Source organism: Cotesia typhae, unplaced genomic scaffold (assembly GCF_013202065.1).
Source record: "Cotesia typhae breed Kobodo isofemale line unplaced genomic scaffold, CoteBio_Ctyphae contig_43, whole genome shotgun sequence".
NCBI classification, from domain to species: domain Eukaryota; kingdom Metazoa; phylum Arthropoda; class Insecta; order Hymenoptera; family Braconidae; genus Cotesia; species Cotesia typhae.
In genome coordinates, this window is record NW_027423752.1 from 2,836,141 (window position 1) to 2,850,849 (window position 14,709).

Genomic DNA, 14,709 nt, shown 5'->3' on the forward strand with positions numbered 1-14,709 from the left:
ATTTTTGGTTTTATAGTAATTTGAATAAAATAAAAATTAAAAATAGACTACAGTTTTTTTAAAAGAAATTCAAGTACTAGTGAACCGAGTGGATTACCCCGTGAAACGTATGACCGGATTATGGCTAATGGTAGTTTTCTTTTTTTAATTTTTTTTAATTGTATTGGAAAAAAGTTTGTAATTAAAGTGAACATTTTTTCATTAAAAGTTGGGAACATGAGCGAAAGAAGCCAACCAGAACGACGACAAAGTCCACTACCGAGTTTTTTAGTTCCTCATGCTGTGTTTACACGCATGTCAGAACGCGTTGGGAAATGGGCATACACTAAAATAACTGGAGTAAATTTTTTATTAATTAATTAATACAAAACATTTTAACCTTCAATTTTTCACAATATATTATGCAATTCCTAGATTTTTGTTAAAATTTTATTGATATTCTCGAAGAAAAAGAAAACAGTAATGCACAGAAAAAAAAGTTTACTTGAGCCAAGAAAATATTTTTCTTTCTAATTATTTTCTTGAGCGAAAAAAAAAATTTTTTTTGACACAAGAAATTTCATTTATTTTAACAAATTAATTTTCTTGCTTTAAGAAATATGCATCTTGATCCAAGAAAATTTAAGTCAAGAAAATCTTCTTGTTTTGAGAAAATTCAGCCTCTTGCTCCAAAAAAATTTCGCGTTACGGAAACTATAAGGGCGTATCTCAAAATATAAAAATTATCACTCTACAGTTTAATTTATATGAACAAATATTTATTTAAGTCAAAGACGAACAAAAATGAAGAAAAATGAAGAGAATCTTAACAAACTTGAGATTCGATCGAAATTACAAAAATAAATTTGGTTTTTTACTTAAGTACATGTTTATTCATACAAATTAAGTTGTGGAGTGATAATTTTTATAACTCTGTGCAATTTTTTTCCTTAGTTTTTGCTATAATTGATAATAAACCGAAAAAACAGGATACGCCCTTATGATTTTAGGAAAATTTTTTCTTAAAACCATAAGGGCGTATAACCAAAAAAAATTTTTTTTTCGTTTTTTCCATAGATAGTAATGTTTCCAACATTTTTACATTGATCAAAGCAAAAAAAAATTTTTTATACGCCCTTATTTTAGTAACGCGATTTAGTTCTTGATAGAAGTAAATTTTCTTGTCTTGAGAAATTTAAAAATTTCTCTCTTACTCCAAAATAGTATATTACTCTACAAGGGCAGAAAGTTTGAGATTCCTGCACTGTGCGCCATGATGCCCGAGGCGAAGCCGAGGGCATCATCGCGCGCAGTTCAGGGCTCTCAAAGAAAAATAGTATACACTACACGGGCAGAAAGTTTGAGATCTGCGGTCGAAAGTACGTCAATTAATTATCACTTTTCTTGCTTATAAATGCCTGACATTTGCAGCACGAGCGAAGCGAGTGCGGCTGGTCGGGAGCAGGCATCATGTGCACCTAATTCAGAAAAATAATGTTATAAAATTAAATAAATATAATTAAATAGTTCTCATTAATTATAATATATTTTATTTTTTATCACATTTATCAGAATTTTTAGGCATACATGAACAGTAGAAATTATTGATAATATTGCCATTGAAGGTACAGTAAGGGTTAAATTTAAGTTTCTTCTCGGGTGGTTCATCTTTCTTGGAAAAAATATTGATGGGTAATTTTCTAGTAAAGTGTGTAGACTTAGTTGCTGTTGTTGCTGTAGTTGTTCGTGCTGTTGTCTTTAATGTCGATGGCAGTGGTGATGTAGATTTTCTGGGCATATTGAGACTATCAATAGTAGTTAAGTCTTCAGTATCCAATACAAAATCATCTTCAAAATCTGGGTCAGCAATGTCAGCATGCTGTAAATTTTCATCATTTGTCGTTGTCAAGTTGCTCGAGCTAGTTGATGGTTCTGAATTATTATTAGCTTTTGGATCAACCGTACCAGTAATACTATTAAAAATTCTTTCTCTAGTTTTTAAGGAATTTTCAACGTAGCCTGTAAATTAATAATTGAATAAATTATTCAAATAGAAAAATAGAATAAATAAAGTATAAAAATAACTAATAACCTTGGGCTATAGCTGTTGATTTCCAACCACCTAGTTGTTTGAACATAGTTGTACTGGCACCTGAGTCAGACAATAATGTAGCAGCAGTCCTTCGGAAACAATGGCCAGTATAACGTTTTGTATTGGGTAAATCAAGAAATAATGCAATACTTTGAGGTGTTGCCCCAATGGTGTTTCTTCCAATATTCTGGTGAATGCATTTTCTTTTGCGATATTGTATAAAGAAATTTTCAGAAATTAGATCCTTTGGTCTCAATAATACGTACTTTTTGACTATTTCGTAAAATAATCCCCCAATTATAAATTGCCGAGGCACATCATTTTTTGTATCATTAACTGAAACGAGATACCGATTCCCAAGATCTTCAACTTCTTGTCTTTTGAGATTGTAGATTTCTAAACATCTGAGAGCTCCACAAATACCAAATATCAAGATAACCTAAAAATATACAAACATTAATAATCATACTATAAAAAAATATTAATATAAATTTATGGAAGTAAATATTTATACTAACTTTTTGATCCAAATGTGTTATGTCTGATGCATCATTGAGAAACTTTGTAACATCATCCGACTTTAACACTAAAGATTTTTAGGCCTATAACCCTTACAATTATTTTTAACTAAACTTTTTAATTTTTGAAACCTTCCAATATCAATATTATCATAATTGTTCAATGTTTTTTTAACATGGACCATGTAGACCATATAGTCGACGGTTTTAACTTCTCACTTAATCCTTTAAAGTACACAATTAGGTTACTTTCATCAGAATTAGATAAAGACGCCCTGTGTTCTATCAGCCATTTTTTATAGGTCTCATGATTTGACAAGTACTTATCCGCAGACTTCTTCGGTAACGTATCAGTTAAAATTATCAGTTTGGCTTCCGCATCAAAATTCCTCAGAATTTCTTCATCGTCCGAATCATCCGATGATGACAACACATTCATTTTTCTTTTTAGAAACCATTCAAATATACGGTTGAATTTTTTTATTTCACTATTTGTCTCTGTATAAATATACTCAACGCTGCGTCGTACATCAGTTCAGTGCATACTAGTTTAGTTCTGCTTACTAGAGCAGTGCGCATGCGCGCCCCTACCAAAGCATAAATTCTAGACTTTCGCCCTCTCGGCCGAGGCATCAAGTACGTACTTTCGGCCGTGGATAAAGAAAAATTAAATATCTCGACAGAAGTAAATTTTCATTCATATTTTTGTTGATTAATATGTCAAATGGTAAGATCAAATAATATTAAATCATTTTTTTCATTCAATATGTATAATTGCACGCCAAAATAATATAAAATGGCTATCAAATATCCAAGAGAAAAATTTTCTCAAGGTGAGAAAATTTTTTTCTCAGCTGAAGTAGGTAGCGCTGCTTCCCTAAAGTATCTAAAAATCTTGATCAAATATAAAAATTTATTGTATCAAGTATTTATGATAATTTGAATTAAGAAAAAATTACTTCCACCAAGAATAGAATTTCAACAAAAATTTTTACTTCGGCCAACACAACTTCGGTCTTCCTTCAAGCATCCGAAAATTTTCTTGAGCCAAAAATTTTGTTCTCCGGTCAAGAAATTTTTCTTTCTGTGTGGCACATTAAAATAAATTTTTTAAATCAATTTCCTATTAATTTAATATGAAAATGAAATTATAAAAGTTACTGTAAAAATTTTTAGTCTAAAATTGTGTGAATTAATAGTCGAAAATTATTTGGGCTTTAAATTGATATTGTTTCTAAAAGAAGAGATATGAAAAAAATGATAAGGACCTTTTTTGTAGAGAATAAAATTTGCTACAAAAAATTTTTTACTTATCTTCAATATTTAATTCAGGATTTGAACTTTAAACTTTTGAATACTATGGATAAGTTCGTTAAAAAAAAAGGTCTTTATCAATTTTTCTGTTTCTTCAAAATTTTACCTATAATTTCAGATTTAAACTAAGCTTTTTCTTTTTTATGAAAATTTTCTTTTTTTTTTTTTTTTTTTTTCAAATAAAAAAAATTGTACTTTTTCTTAGATATTCTTAGATACCACGGCGAATGTCTTTATTAAAATTTTAAATTAGATTCTTGTCTTAAATTAAATTAAACATCAAAGAGAAAACACAATAGAGTTTAAAGTTTAATTGGTGTAATCTAAAAGTATAATAATTAATATAAACTGAAATAATTAAAACAGAAAAAAGATTCACAAACAGAAGATCCAGAAGCAAAACCAAAAGAACCGGAACCAGTTCAAGAAAGGCAAAAACTCTCAAAAATAACAGATATGTTACTGGACCCAAAAAAAATTCTGGTCGCGGTACGATTGAAACTGGTTGATGAATTGGGTACATTTTTAATATCGAATGATCCTTTTATTAGAGAAAAAACGGCTATAGCAATTTCAGAAATAGCTCGGAGACCTAATGGGCGGCAAGCTATCATTCGTAATCCAGCGATTCTCAACAATTTGATAAATGGGCTCCAGGATGTAGTTATTGACGTTCAAGTACAAATGGCCCGTGTCCTGGAGATATTAGCCCATGACTATTTCAGTAATTACAATATAATACATTATGAATTACAGCGATAAACTTAATTAATAGCCACAATAAAACAAAATTTAAGATTTATTAATAATTGACAAACTTTTTCAGGTGCTAAAGTTCTGGTGGAGGAGCACAAGTTTATCGACATAATTGCTCAAGCTATTCCTAGAGAACAGAAAGAATTGTTGGTAAGTATGAAAAAAAAAAAATTAATTATTAATATTATATCGAGTTACTAATGGCAAAAGGGCGCATTTCGAAATATACACCTTTTTGGCTTTGCAGAACTGAAAGGGTATATAATAGTATATTACACCCCTAGGGAAGAAAAGTAAGAAATGTCTCAGAGCACATGCAATGTCAGAAACATGTGATCTGAGGTTTTCTTATTCCCGAGGAGTGTATACTATTTTTTCTCCGACGAAGGCGTAAAGTGGAAACTTCGTTTAGCGCAGCGGGGCTAAAGTTGACGCTTTACGCCCGGAGGGGAAAAAAATTTTTTTTTCTTCAACCAACTTGAGAATATATAAAAGTAATAAGGCCATTCGGCAGCCGAAATGGAAGTAGATTTCATTAATTAGAATTAACTTTTAATTTGTTGTAATTTCTGGCACAATTGATTAAGGAAGATAATGAAGCATGTGAATTGAAGCTTATTTAATAAGCTTTCAGATGTAATTTACGAAAAAAACGAAGTTATCGCATTCAAAAGTTATTGCAAGAAAAACCAAAAAAAAGTTGAATTTTTTCGCGATTTTTGACATTTTTAATCTGCTCTTATTCGTGATCTACTTGATTGAGGGAAATAAATCAGCATGGAAATTGAAGGTTATTAAATAAGCTTTAAGATGCAATTTACAAAAATATGAAAAGTTGTTGCATTCCAAAGTTATTGCAAGGAAAATCAAAAAAAAGTTGAATTTTTTAAAATTTTTTGAAGTTTTGAATTAGCTCGTATTTTTAAAATAACCGATAGATTCAGCTTATCCTCGAACTTAACCTCGGTAATTATCCGTAGAATATGGACGCTAAGTTTAATGAAGATCCATTAAAAATTGAGAGAGTTAGAGTAGAGATAAGGCCGGTTATATCGTTTTATATATATATATATATATATATATATATATATATATATATATATATATATATATATATATATATATATATATGTATATATAATAGGGTGGGTCAAAAAAATCGAATAATTTATGTTTGACTTTATACTCTGAAAAATAGGTTCGTAGACACCTAAAAAGAATTCTCTCCAAGTATAAGCTCTTAATTATAACGGGAAGGTCCTCCGCTTTGCGGGTTTCTATTTTTTCGAATAATCAGATAAAAAAATTTATATCTCGCTTCCAACTGCTTGGAAAAATATTCCGTGGCATAGATTTTGTGAGAAATTGAATGCTTTACAAAAAAGGTCTCTTATGACTTTTTCAAAAACTCAACCGATTAAAAGATATTCATAGTTGAAGTTTGGCTATTTTAAGGAAAATAATCGTTTTTATTATGAATTTTATAAGTCGATGAAAAAAAATTATTTCGGATTGCGGAACTCATGATTTTGTAGGAAATTTACTGCTCTACAAAAATGGTCTCTTATGATTTTTTGATTAAGTGAAGCCGTTACGAGATATTCATCGTCAAACATTAACGAATATCAATATTTCCAGTTTTTGATCAATAATTCGATAAATTTTAATTTAAACTATGAGTTTCAGGAAAATTTACATAAATTTGAGTTTCGATCGATAAAGAAATGTTATAAACAATTTTTTTAATATTGTTTTCAGTCTTGAGCTTGTTTGATTGCATTAAAACAAGAAATTAGAGCATTTTTTCGACATATAGCCAATGATTAGTTTAATTTGAAGTGAATGACATATTTCTTTGTCAAATTTAATATGAAAAGTATTGAATCAAGTGAGAAACAACCAGTATTTAACTTTTTTATAGATAAATTTTTTATTGAATTATCAATTGCAATATAATTGTCTATATTTTTAACATAACAGTACGCTATTACTATAAATAATTTCTTTTATTACAATTTGGGAATGTTTTTGATGTTCTTTGACAACTTGCAATAAGTACTGGAATTGTTCTTCATTTTTGTCAAGCATTGATTATATTCACTGACTAATGCAACAGCTCGCTCTGCTGAATCATTGACAACTTTTAGTTGTTGAAAGTATTCTTTATTTTCGAGATAACTCTCATTAGTAGGCCATAATTCAACATCGACATCAAGAAAGTCATACGGTAGATCGAAGATTTTGAAAAGATTTAATGACTTTTTAGACACAAAGTCACTCAGAGTTCTCTGCGCCAATGAATTCAAATCTTTTTAGCAATTACAAATCTTTTAGCTTTAGAATCTGTACCTTCACGAGTATTAACAGCTTCAACAATACTTTTTTTACTTCTAATGGAACGCCATCGTCAAACAGTGATAAAATGGCAAGTTCATCGCTCAAATACCATAAGTGCGAAATCATTTTTTCACACGTAGCTGAAGAAATCAAAGGATTGATATGTTTGTACTCCAATAAATTTTTCATAAACTGCAAGTCATGATAAGCAGCAGTTGTTGCAGAAGTTGATGAAAACCAAGCTTTTAAATACAATGTGACTATAAAAATACAGAAATGACGAAGACCATGCAATTCTTTCTGAGAGAGTTTGAATTCATCTCTGAATAGATACATTTTCAAACTATAAATGGCCTTAGCCATCCATCTAGCATGATGAACAGCACCAGGACGTTTGAAAGAAATCTTTTCTTGAGGCATTTCTCCAAGGAAAATCAATGATAATTCCAATAATTCTTTATCTAACTTATTATAACATTTCTTTATCGATCGAAACTCAAATTTATGTAAATTTTCCTGAAACTCATAGTTTAAATTAAAATTTATCGAATTATTGATCAAAAACTGGAAATATTGATATTCGTTAATGTTTGACGATGAATATCTCGTAACGGCTTCACTTAATCAAAAATCATAAGAGACCATTTTTGTAGAGCAGTAAATTTCCTACAAAATCATGAGTTCCGCAATCCGAAATAATTTTTTTCATCGACTTATAAAATTCATAATAAAAACGATTATTTTCCTTAAAATAGCCAAACTTCAACTATGAATATCTTTTAATCGGTTGAGTTTTTGAAAAAGTCATAAGAGACCTTTTTGTAAAGCATTCAATTTCTCACAAAATCTATGCCACGGAATATTTTTCCAAGCAGTTGGAAGCGAGATATAAATTTTTTTATCTGATTATTCGAAAAAAATAGAAACCCGCAAAGCGGAGGACCTTCCCGTTATAATTAAGAGCTTATACTTGGAGAGAATTCTTTTTAGGTGTCTACGAACCTATTTTTCAGAGTATAAAATCAAAAATAAATTATTCGATTTTTTTGACCCACCCTAATATATAAACTTTTGAACCATATACATTTCCTGACTCAGATTGACGAGCTGAGTAAGAATATAACAAAAATTTTTATAAAATTCTGACATCAGGACCAATGCAATAGTTAGATTTCTATGAAATTTACTAAAAATCTGATTGAAAAACGCAAAATAGTATACTGATGGAAGGATTTATTTATATTTAATAAGCTTTATTAACTGTTAATAAATGATTTATTAACATCATAGGATTTAATAGGTTCTGTCAAGATTTGCCACCTGGAATCCCAAATTCTCAGCTTAGAATTATTTAAATCGAAGACAACTTTTCGCAAAATGGCCTGGTTTTCCGCATTTGTAGCAATTTCCGTAAATTCCTCCGCTTTTTCGAGTTTTTGACCTTGCCGCAAATGCTTTTGTCTCAGTATCGTGTGAGTCACCTTTTCTAGCTAGATACTCATTAAGAATTTTAATTTTTAATTCTTCCGGCTTCGGCAGATTATTTCGGCTTTCGATGACGCATCGAAAGTTTTCAAAGCTCAACGGTAATCCATGTAACAGCATAGTTGATAGAAGGTCGTCGTTAATCTCTATGTCCATTTCTGCCAGTTTGTCTACAACGTCAAAGAAATTGTCTAGGTACTGATGGATGTCCTCACCTTCTTTTAACTTGTGTACGAACAACGATTTCAGTAATGTTGCTTTCCTCGTCGGTCCATTTGATGCATATATTTCTTCTAATCTCAGCCATAATTCCCTTGCCGTCTTATATGTCTTTATGCTTTTTAGCTCCGATGGTGCTATGGCCAGTATCATGCTTGCACGTGCTGATTGATCTTCCTCAGTCCACTTCGCAATGGCTTCTTCGTTTCCGCTGACTTCTGCGGGTTTTATAGATGTTCCTTCAGCAAATCGCCATAGCTTCTTTTGGATTAATAATGCTTCAATTTGTATCTTCCAAGTGTCGTAGTTTTCCTTTGACAGCGCCTGTATACTACTACTCGTGTCAGCCATTTTTGTGTTACGTTACTAGCTCACGTTTCACTATTTATTAACTCGCGATTTTTCACACGCACTTTTATCTTTACAGTAGCACAAAACTTTTAAACGCACCAGACTTGTTCTGGGCTCATAACCTGTTGTTTAAATAATAAGTTTTGTTGGTTAAAGTAAATGATAAAGTTTATTGGTAATTATATATACAGTTGCACGCGCTTCTACGATACATAAGTTTATACAGCATCTAATTGTCAAGAGTACTTGATAATGAATAATTGTGAGTCATGTTTGCACATGCATTATTTTGGGACTCGTTTGATCATACGCATGCGTGTCTTCTTAACGACAATATTGGAGTATTTCTAACAATTACGTTACTAAGCGATAAAAGAATCACAATTATTATATCGATATGTTTTAAGTATTGTATTAATTTAATCGTTGTAATATTTTGGTAAAAGATACATCATTTGATAATAAGTATACTACATATTTGTAATAATATAAAAATTCAATAGATTTATAGTTGGTTTAGATAAAAATCGTTGTTATTTATTGATTAAATTTAATATAAACAATGTAGATGTTTTTTGATCTAATTGTAGTAAATACGCTGTAGAATTGAAAAACCGTAACTAAATATTTATAGCTTATGTGTTGGCTTATTTATAGATAAACACACACAAGCCTTGATAAAAGGGTACAACACGGTAACAAGCTTATGTTTTGGTTTAATGTGTTTGTCTAAATATACATGTTTTTTTATTTAATTGTAGTAAATACGCTGCAGGATTTTTAGTAATTATTTATCTTATAAACTAAAACCTAATTTAATGTATGACGGACAAATCTTCATATCATATGAAATTGCCAGCAAAACAAATATTCACTCAAAATATCTATTAACTATTAATAAATACTTATTAACTATTAATAAATGTACTTTCCTTCCAAATAAATATTTATTGAATGTTAAAAAATATTTATTAAAATTTAATAAATTAAATAATTGTCTTCAAATAAATCAAATTATTAATAGTTAATAAATCGTTCCATCAGTGTGTAATGTACTATTTTTCGACAAGCGCCCTTTTTCGGCTTTAAGAAAAAAAATTTTTAAAGTCGAAAAGTCATTTTTTTCATAAATGATTAAAATAGCTTCTAAAAACCTCAAAATGTTGAGATCTGATGAAAAAAAAATTTTATTTTGAGATACACCCTTTTGGCATTAGTGAAGCGATATGATACTAAAATCAGCAATTTTTATACCAAATCAATTATGATAAAGAAAATATTTTAAAAAATTCGCATTTATAATTTTTTTAAATTTCTACATGTGAAATTTTTTTCATAAGAATTTAATTGTTACAAAAATCTAATAAGTTGTTGATTTCAGTGTCATTTATTTATTTATTTAGTTCAGTAAAGTTTCCAATCATACTTATGGGTACAGTAACTAACAGATGCTTACCACTTGTGTCAGATACTCTATCTCAATAGCCTTGAAGTATTGCTTCTGGCTCATGTCAACGTGTGTCACGCTATAGAAATTAATATGATCGAAACCCTGCTTACTCTTATGAATTATCATAAAAAGGATAAAGAAGTTTTGGCTAAAATTTTATCTTCTCTAGTGCTACTTTGTCAAGATAGTTTGGGCACTTGGAAGGCTTTTGAAGTTAAGAATTTTTTGTCCATTCTCATGCCGCTCTTGAATGATGACGCAGTTATGTAACTTTTAAGCATTTATAATTTATTTTTATGATATATTATTTATCAAAGATATTTTTTTAAATTTCATTTTATGACAATTTACTGTTCAAAGACGAAGACTAAATTTTCTTTCTTATTTGAAAAATAAAATGAATTTTAGTGTGAAACACTTAATAGAATATCGATAAAAATTTCATGATGTTTTTATTTTTTAAAGCTTGATAATCGAAATAAAAATAAGTGGCGTAGTGTGTTAAAAATATCTTTGATATCATTATTCTAATTATAGATAAAAATAAAAACTTTGTTTTTTTTTCTTTTTTTTTTTTTCTGCAGAAAGAAATTCATGAAAAAGCAGCAAGTCTTGTTGCGTTTGCAACTGTTACTAATTATGGAAAATTGAATGGATTGATATTTATTGACAGACTTTTACAGCTGGCTAATAATGGACAAAGTAAAGAATGCCGGCTTATGTCTATAAAGGTTGTTATTATTAGTTTTTATTATAAAAATTAATTAATCACTTTGATATCTTAAAGAATAGATAATAAAAATCATGAAATAAAATGTACGAGATATAGAAAAAGATGATAAAAATTTATTGTTGATTATTATTAAAGGCACTGACAAATATCGCGGAAGTACCAGAAGGACGAGAAAAATTGCTTGATCATTTAATATTTATTGAGCACATCAATACGGAAAAGGACAGAGTATTGAAGAAACATAAAAATATCCTGCTAAAAGTAATACACTGGCACCCGTGATGACTAGCTACCATCTTCTCAATAAATCCATTCATATTTTCATATTTGTACTTTTAAAACACTCATATCAATAAATACATAAATATACTAATGTTAAGAATAAGAACTGTTAAATGAATCATCGATTAACAACCGACTGATCGGTAAAATGAAGAATAAAGACTGAAGCCGAAGAATAGAATTGATTGCCTGTAATAAAGATTTATATCATCAAATAATTTCGTTGGGTATTGTATTAATACATATAATTATGAATTATTTATGATTGTGATATTTTATTATTAACTTGTTAAAAATAATATTTCTTATATGCATATGGGATTTTTTGTTTAGTCGCAGTTGATATGATTCACGCTTTTTTATTAAATATTTTTTTTTAACTATGATTTGTTGAGGTCAGAGTATATTGTAGAGTCGTCAGATATATTTGTAGTATTTTTTATTTTTTTTTATATTATTTAATATATATATTTTTCACACGTGTTTTATGATGTTGATATTTTTTTATGTCAGTCATCGTGTTAATTAACAATGACACGACCCACATGCATATGATATTGTATTATATTTAATTTATAAGCAAATGTAAATTACTTCCGCGTAAGATATTTTTTTGTAACATGATTTCGAATGTCTGTTAATGTTATTAATTTGTGAGATGATAATTGTGGTGAGCGTATCACTAATGGAAAACATGAAAATGGCAGGCAATTATTATTAACACATGTCGAATAATAAAAAATTAATGATAATGATAATAATAATACTCTGTTAAACTCAGGCCCCCAATATTGACTCGATAACATTATTTATGTGCGTAAATCAGGTTACAATGAAATCGATTAATCAATTATTACATCTATTGATAATCATAAATTGATGAAACATCTATTTAATCAATAAAAACAGAATTGTTTACTCAAGACCAGCTCATTGGGTTTTTATTGGCGATATCAATCTCAAATAAAATCTCCGACGAGTCATACACTTCTAATGCACTTTTTTAAAAGTTTGTAGACTTTACTCTGAAAGCTATTGAGTTACAAGTTACGAGTATTTACCTTTTACACACAACACTTACAGCGTTCTTACCTTGTAATGCCATTCATCGTAACTTGTAATTGCATTGTATTGTAGTTTTATGAATTTTTTCTTTATAAGTGAATGAATGGATTTTCTTAAGTACGTCACTTATATTCAAGTTTATCCACTTGATCTATTGATTTGCGTCGAGATTGTTTTATTAATTTTTATAAATAGATGAAAAACCCGATTATTCATTCCGTAAGAACAGAGTTTGTTCAATTATTTGAAATAATTGGCCTAAATCATTCGAAACAGCAAAAATTAACATTCCAATGTATTGTTAGCCAAGTAATTATTATCTGAATGCAAAATATAATAGTTACAAAGGAAGTAGTCAAACTAACACATTAAAATACATTATTTTAAAATTAATTTCTTCTTAATTTGATGTGAAAATAAAATCATAACTAAATTATTGTAAAAATTTTAGAGTAATGTTGTGTGAATTGATGGACTAAAATTATCTTAACTTTAAATTGATATCGTGTTTAAAGGATGAAAAATACGATAAAATTGATAAGCCTTTTTCTTTGCAGAGAATTAAATTTTCCACAAGAAAATATTCTTAAAATGTTTTTTATTTTTAATATTTAAATCAGAATTTTAATTTTAACCTTTTGATAAGAATGGATGAGTTCTATAATTTGATTTTTAAATTTACAACTCAAATTATGAAAATAAAAAGAGGAGAGGGAAAAATTAATGACACTATTTCTAAAGGAAATTCAATTTTCTATTAGAAAGGTCTATGAATTTTTCCCTCTCCTCTTTCTATTCCCATAATCTGAGTGAAAAATTTGAACAAATTTTTAGATTGAAAATTTTTTTAACTACCTAACACAACGCAATGCAAATTAATTAGGTGCTATAGCTATGATTGTTTCCTTTATAAACCAATAAAATTCAATTAAGACTTAAACAATTGAGTTTTTAAATGACTGTCATTAGAGAAAGAAACAATTACGTACAATTTTTTTCGTTTTTAGTTCTAAGATTATTTGAATTAAAATTCTAACGGTTCTAACTAAAAAGAATTTTTTTTAGTTCTCTATTCAATTTTATTTTATGAAACCTCTTAAAGTAGTCCGCTGCGAATGACGAGAAAGTATTGTAATAAAAACCTGCAAGCGATTAAGTGACGTCATGCAATACAAGTGACGATGAGTGTGAGTATTCATACATTTGTTTGTATACAATACAGATGGTCATTGAATGAACGTAAATCTCGGGAAATCCAGTGCTTTGGGAACTTCCCATTCGTATTACACACACACACACACACACACACACACACACACACACACACACACACACACACACACACACACACATAATAACAAAAACACCGTGGCATCTTTTTGGTTGACACGGTTATATTAATTTAAAACGGTAACGAATTTACAATTGGTGATTAGACTGCCAATTGATATTCGAAAGGAATCACCCAGATCGCAGATGAATGAATAATTTCAATACAAAAGAAATATTATAGTTCTAGTAATATTTTTAAATGATTCACAATATTAAAAATGAGCGCGAAATAGATAATTTCTTGATTTAACACTTTTTTTTTTTTTTTTTTTTTTTTTTTGTAAATAATATAATTAAAAGTGTTGACATGAAATTGTCCGAGAATCATTTGTGAAAATTGGATAGTACTCACGTCACATTTTTTAGTATGCAAAGTTCATTATGTAAAAAAATACCTGAAGAAACCTTTAGGCAAAATTTACACCATTTTTAAATGAAAAAATAAAATGAATAATTTGACCCCTAGACTGATGTTATATTTTCACATTTTACTTAAAATTAGGCCCATTAAATTATTGATACCCCGGGTTAAATTTTCGAGATCGCCAGTCTCGCAATTTTAAACTATCATATTAGTTTTAAATTTGCTTAGGACACGAGAGTAATTGCATAAACTTGATTCGCGGAGTTAATTGTTATAAAATGAGGTACATACTTATAACAAACCTAAATAATAAATTCATGAATTTAATAAACTAGATAAACGTCTGTGGAATAGTACCTACCGGATAATTTAAATCAATATTCTATGTAACTTTTTAAAATTTTATTCTTCGCAATTCATACAATAAACTAT

At 28.8% G+C, this 14,709-nt stretch overlaps 2 protein-coding genes across 2 annotated transcripts; one reads left to right on the plus strand and one right to left on the minus strand.

The window, feature by feature from the left end:
• Positions 1-1,528: 1,528 nt before the first annotated feature.
• On the minus strand, positions 1,529-2,662 carry LOC141528424 (uncharacterized). Its single transcript, XM_074244472.1, has 3 exons — positions 2,590-2,662; positions 2,072-2,510; positions 1,529-1,998 (listed from the first exon to the last, which is right to left on the minus strand). The coding sequence occupies exons 2-3, from the start codon at positions 2,115-2,117 to the stop codon at positions 1,529-1,531; spliced, it is 516 nt and encodes a 171-aa protein (XP_074100573.1). The 5' UTR covers positions 2,118-2,510; positions 2,590-2,662.
• A 139-nt stretch (positions 2,663-2,801) lies between these two features.
• Positions 2,802-12,717, plus strand: LOC141528185 (uncharacterized). The gene is made up of 6 exons (XM_074244103.1): positions 2,802-3,316; positions 4,270-4,627; positions 4,730-4,809; positions 10,520-10,762; positions 11,086-11,232; positions 11,370-12,717. Exons 1-6 carry the CDS (start codon positions 3,314-3,316, stop codon positions 11,514-11,516), a joined length of 978 nt encoding a protein of 325 aa, XP_074100204.1. The 5' UTR covers positions 2,802-3,313; the 3' UTR covers positions 11,517-12,717.
• Positions 12,718-14,709: the final 1,992 nt, after the last annotated feature.

Excerpts from the sequence above, each read along its gene's own strand:
- LOC141528424 (XM_074244472.1), bottom strand. The coding sequence starts at position 2,117 with ATGTTCAAACAACTAGGTGGTTGGAAATCAACAGCTATAGCCCAAG. Across the intron at positions 1,999-2,071 it reads ATCAACAGCTATAGCCCAAG|GCTACGTTGAAAATTCCTTA; the intron begins GTTATTAGTTAT and ends ATTAATTTACAG.
- LOC141528185 (XM_074244103.1), top strand. Across the intron at positions 4,628-4,729 it reads ATTAGCCCATGACTATTTCA|GTGCTAAAGTTCTGGTGGAG; the intron begins GTAATTACAATA and ends AAACTTTTTCAG. Across the intron at positions 11,233-11,369 it reads GCCGGCTTATGTCTATAAAG|GCACTGACAAATATCGCGGA; the intron begins GTTGTTATTATT and ends TTATTATTAAAG.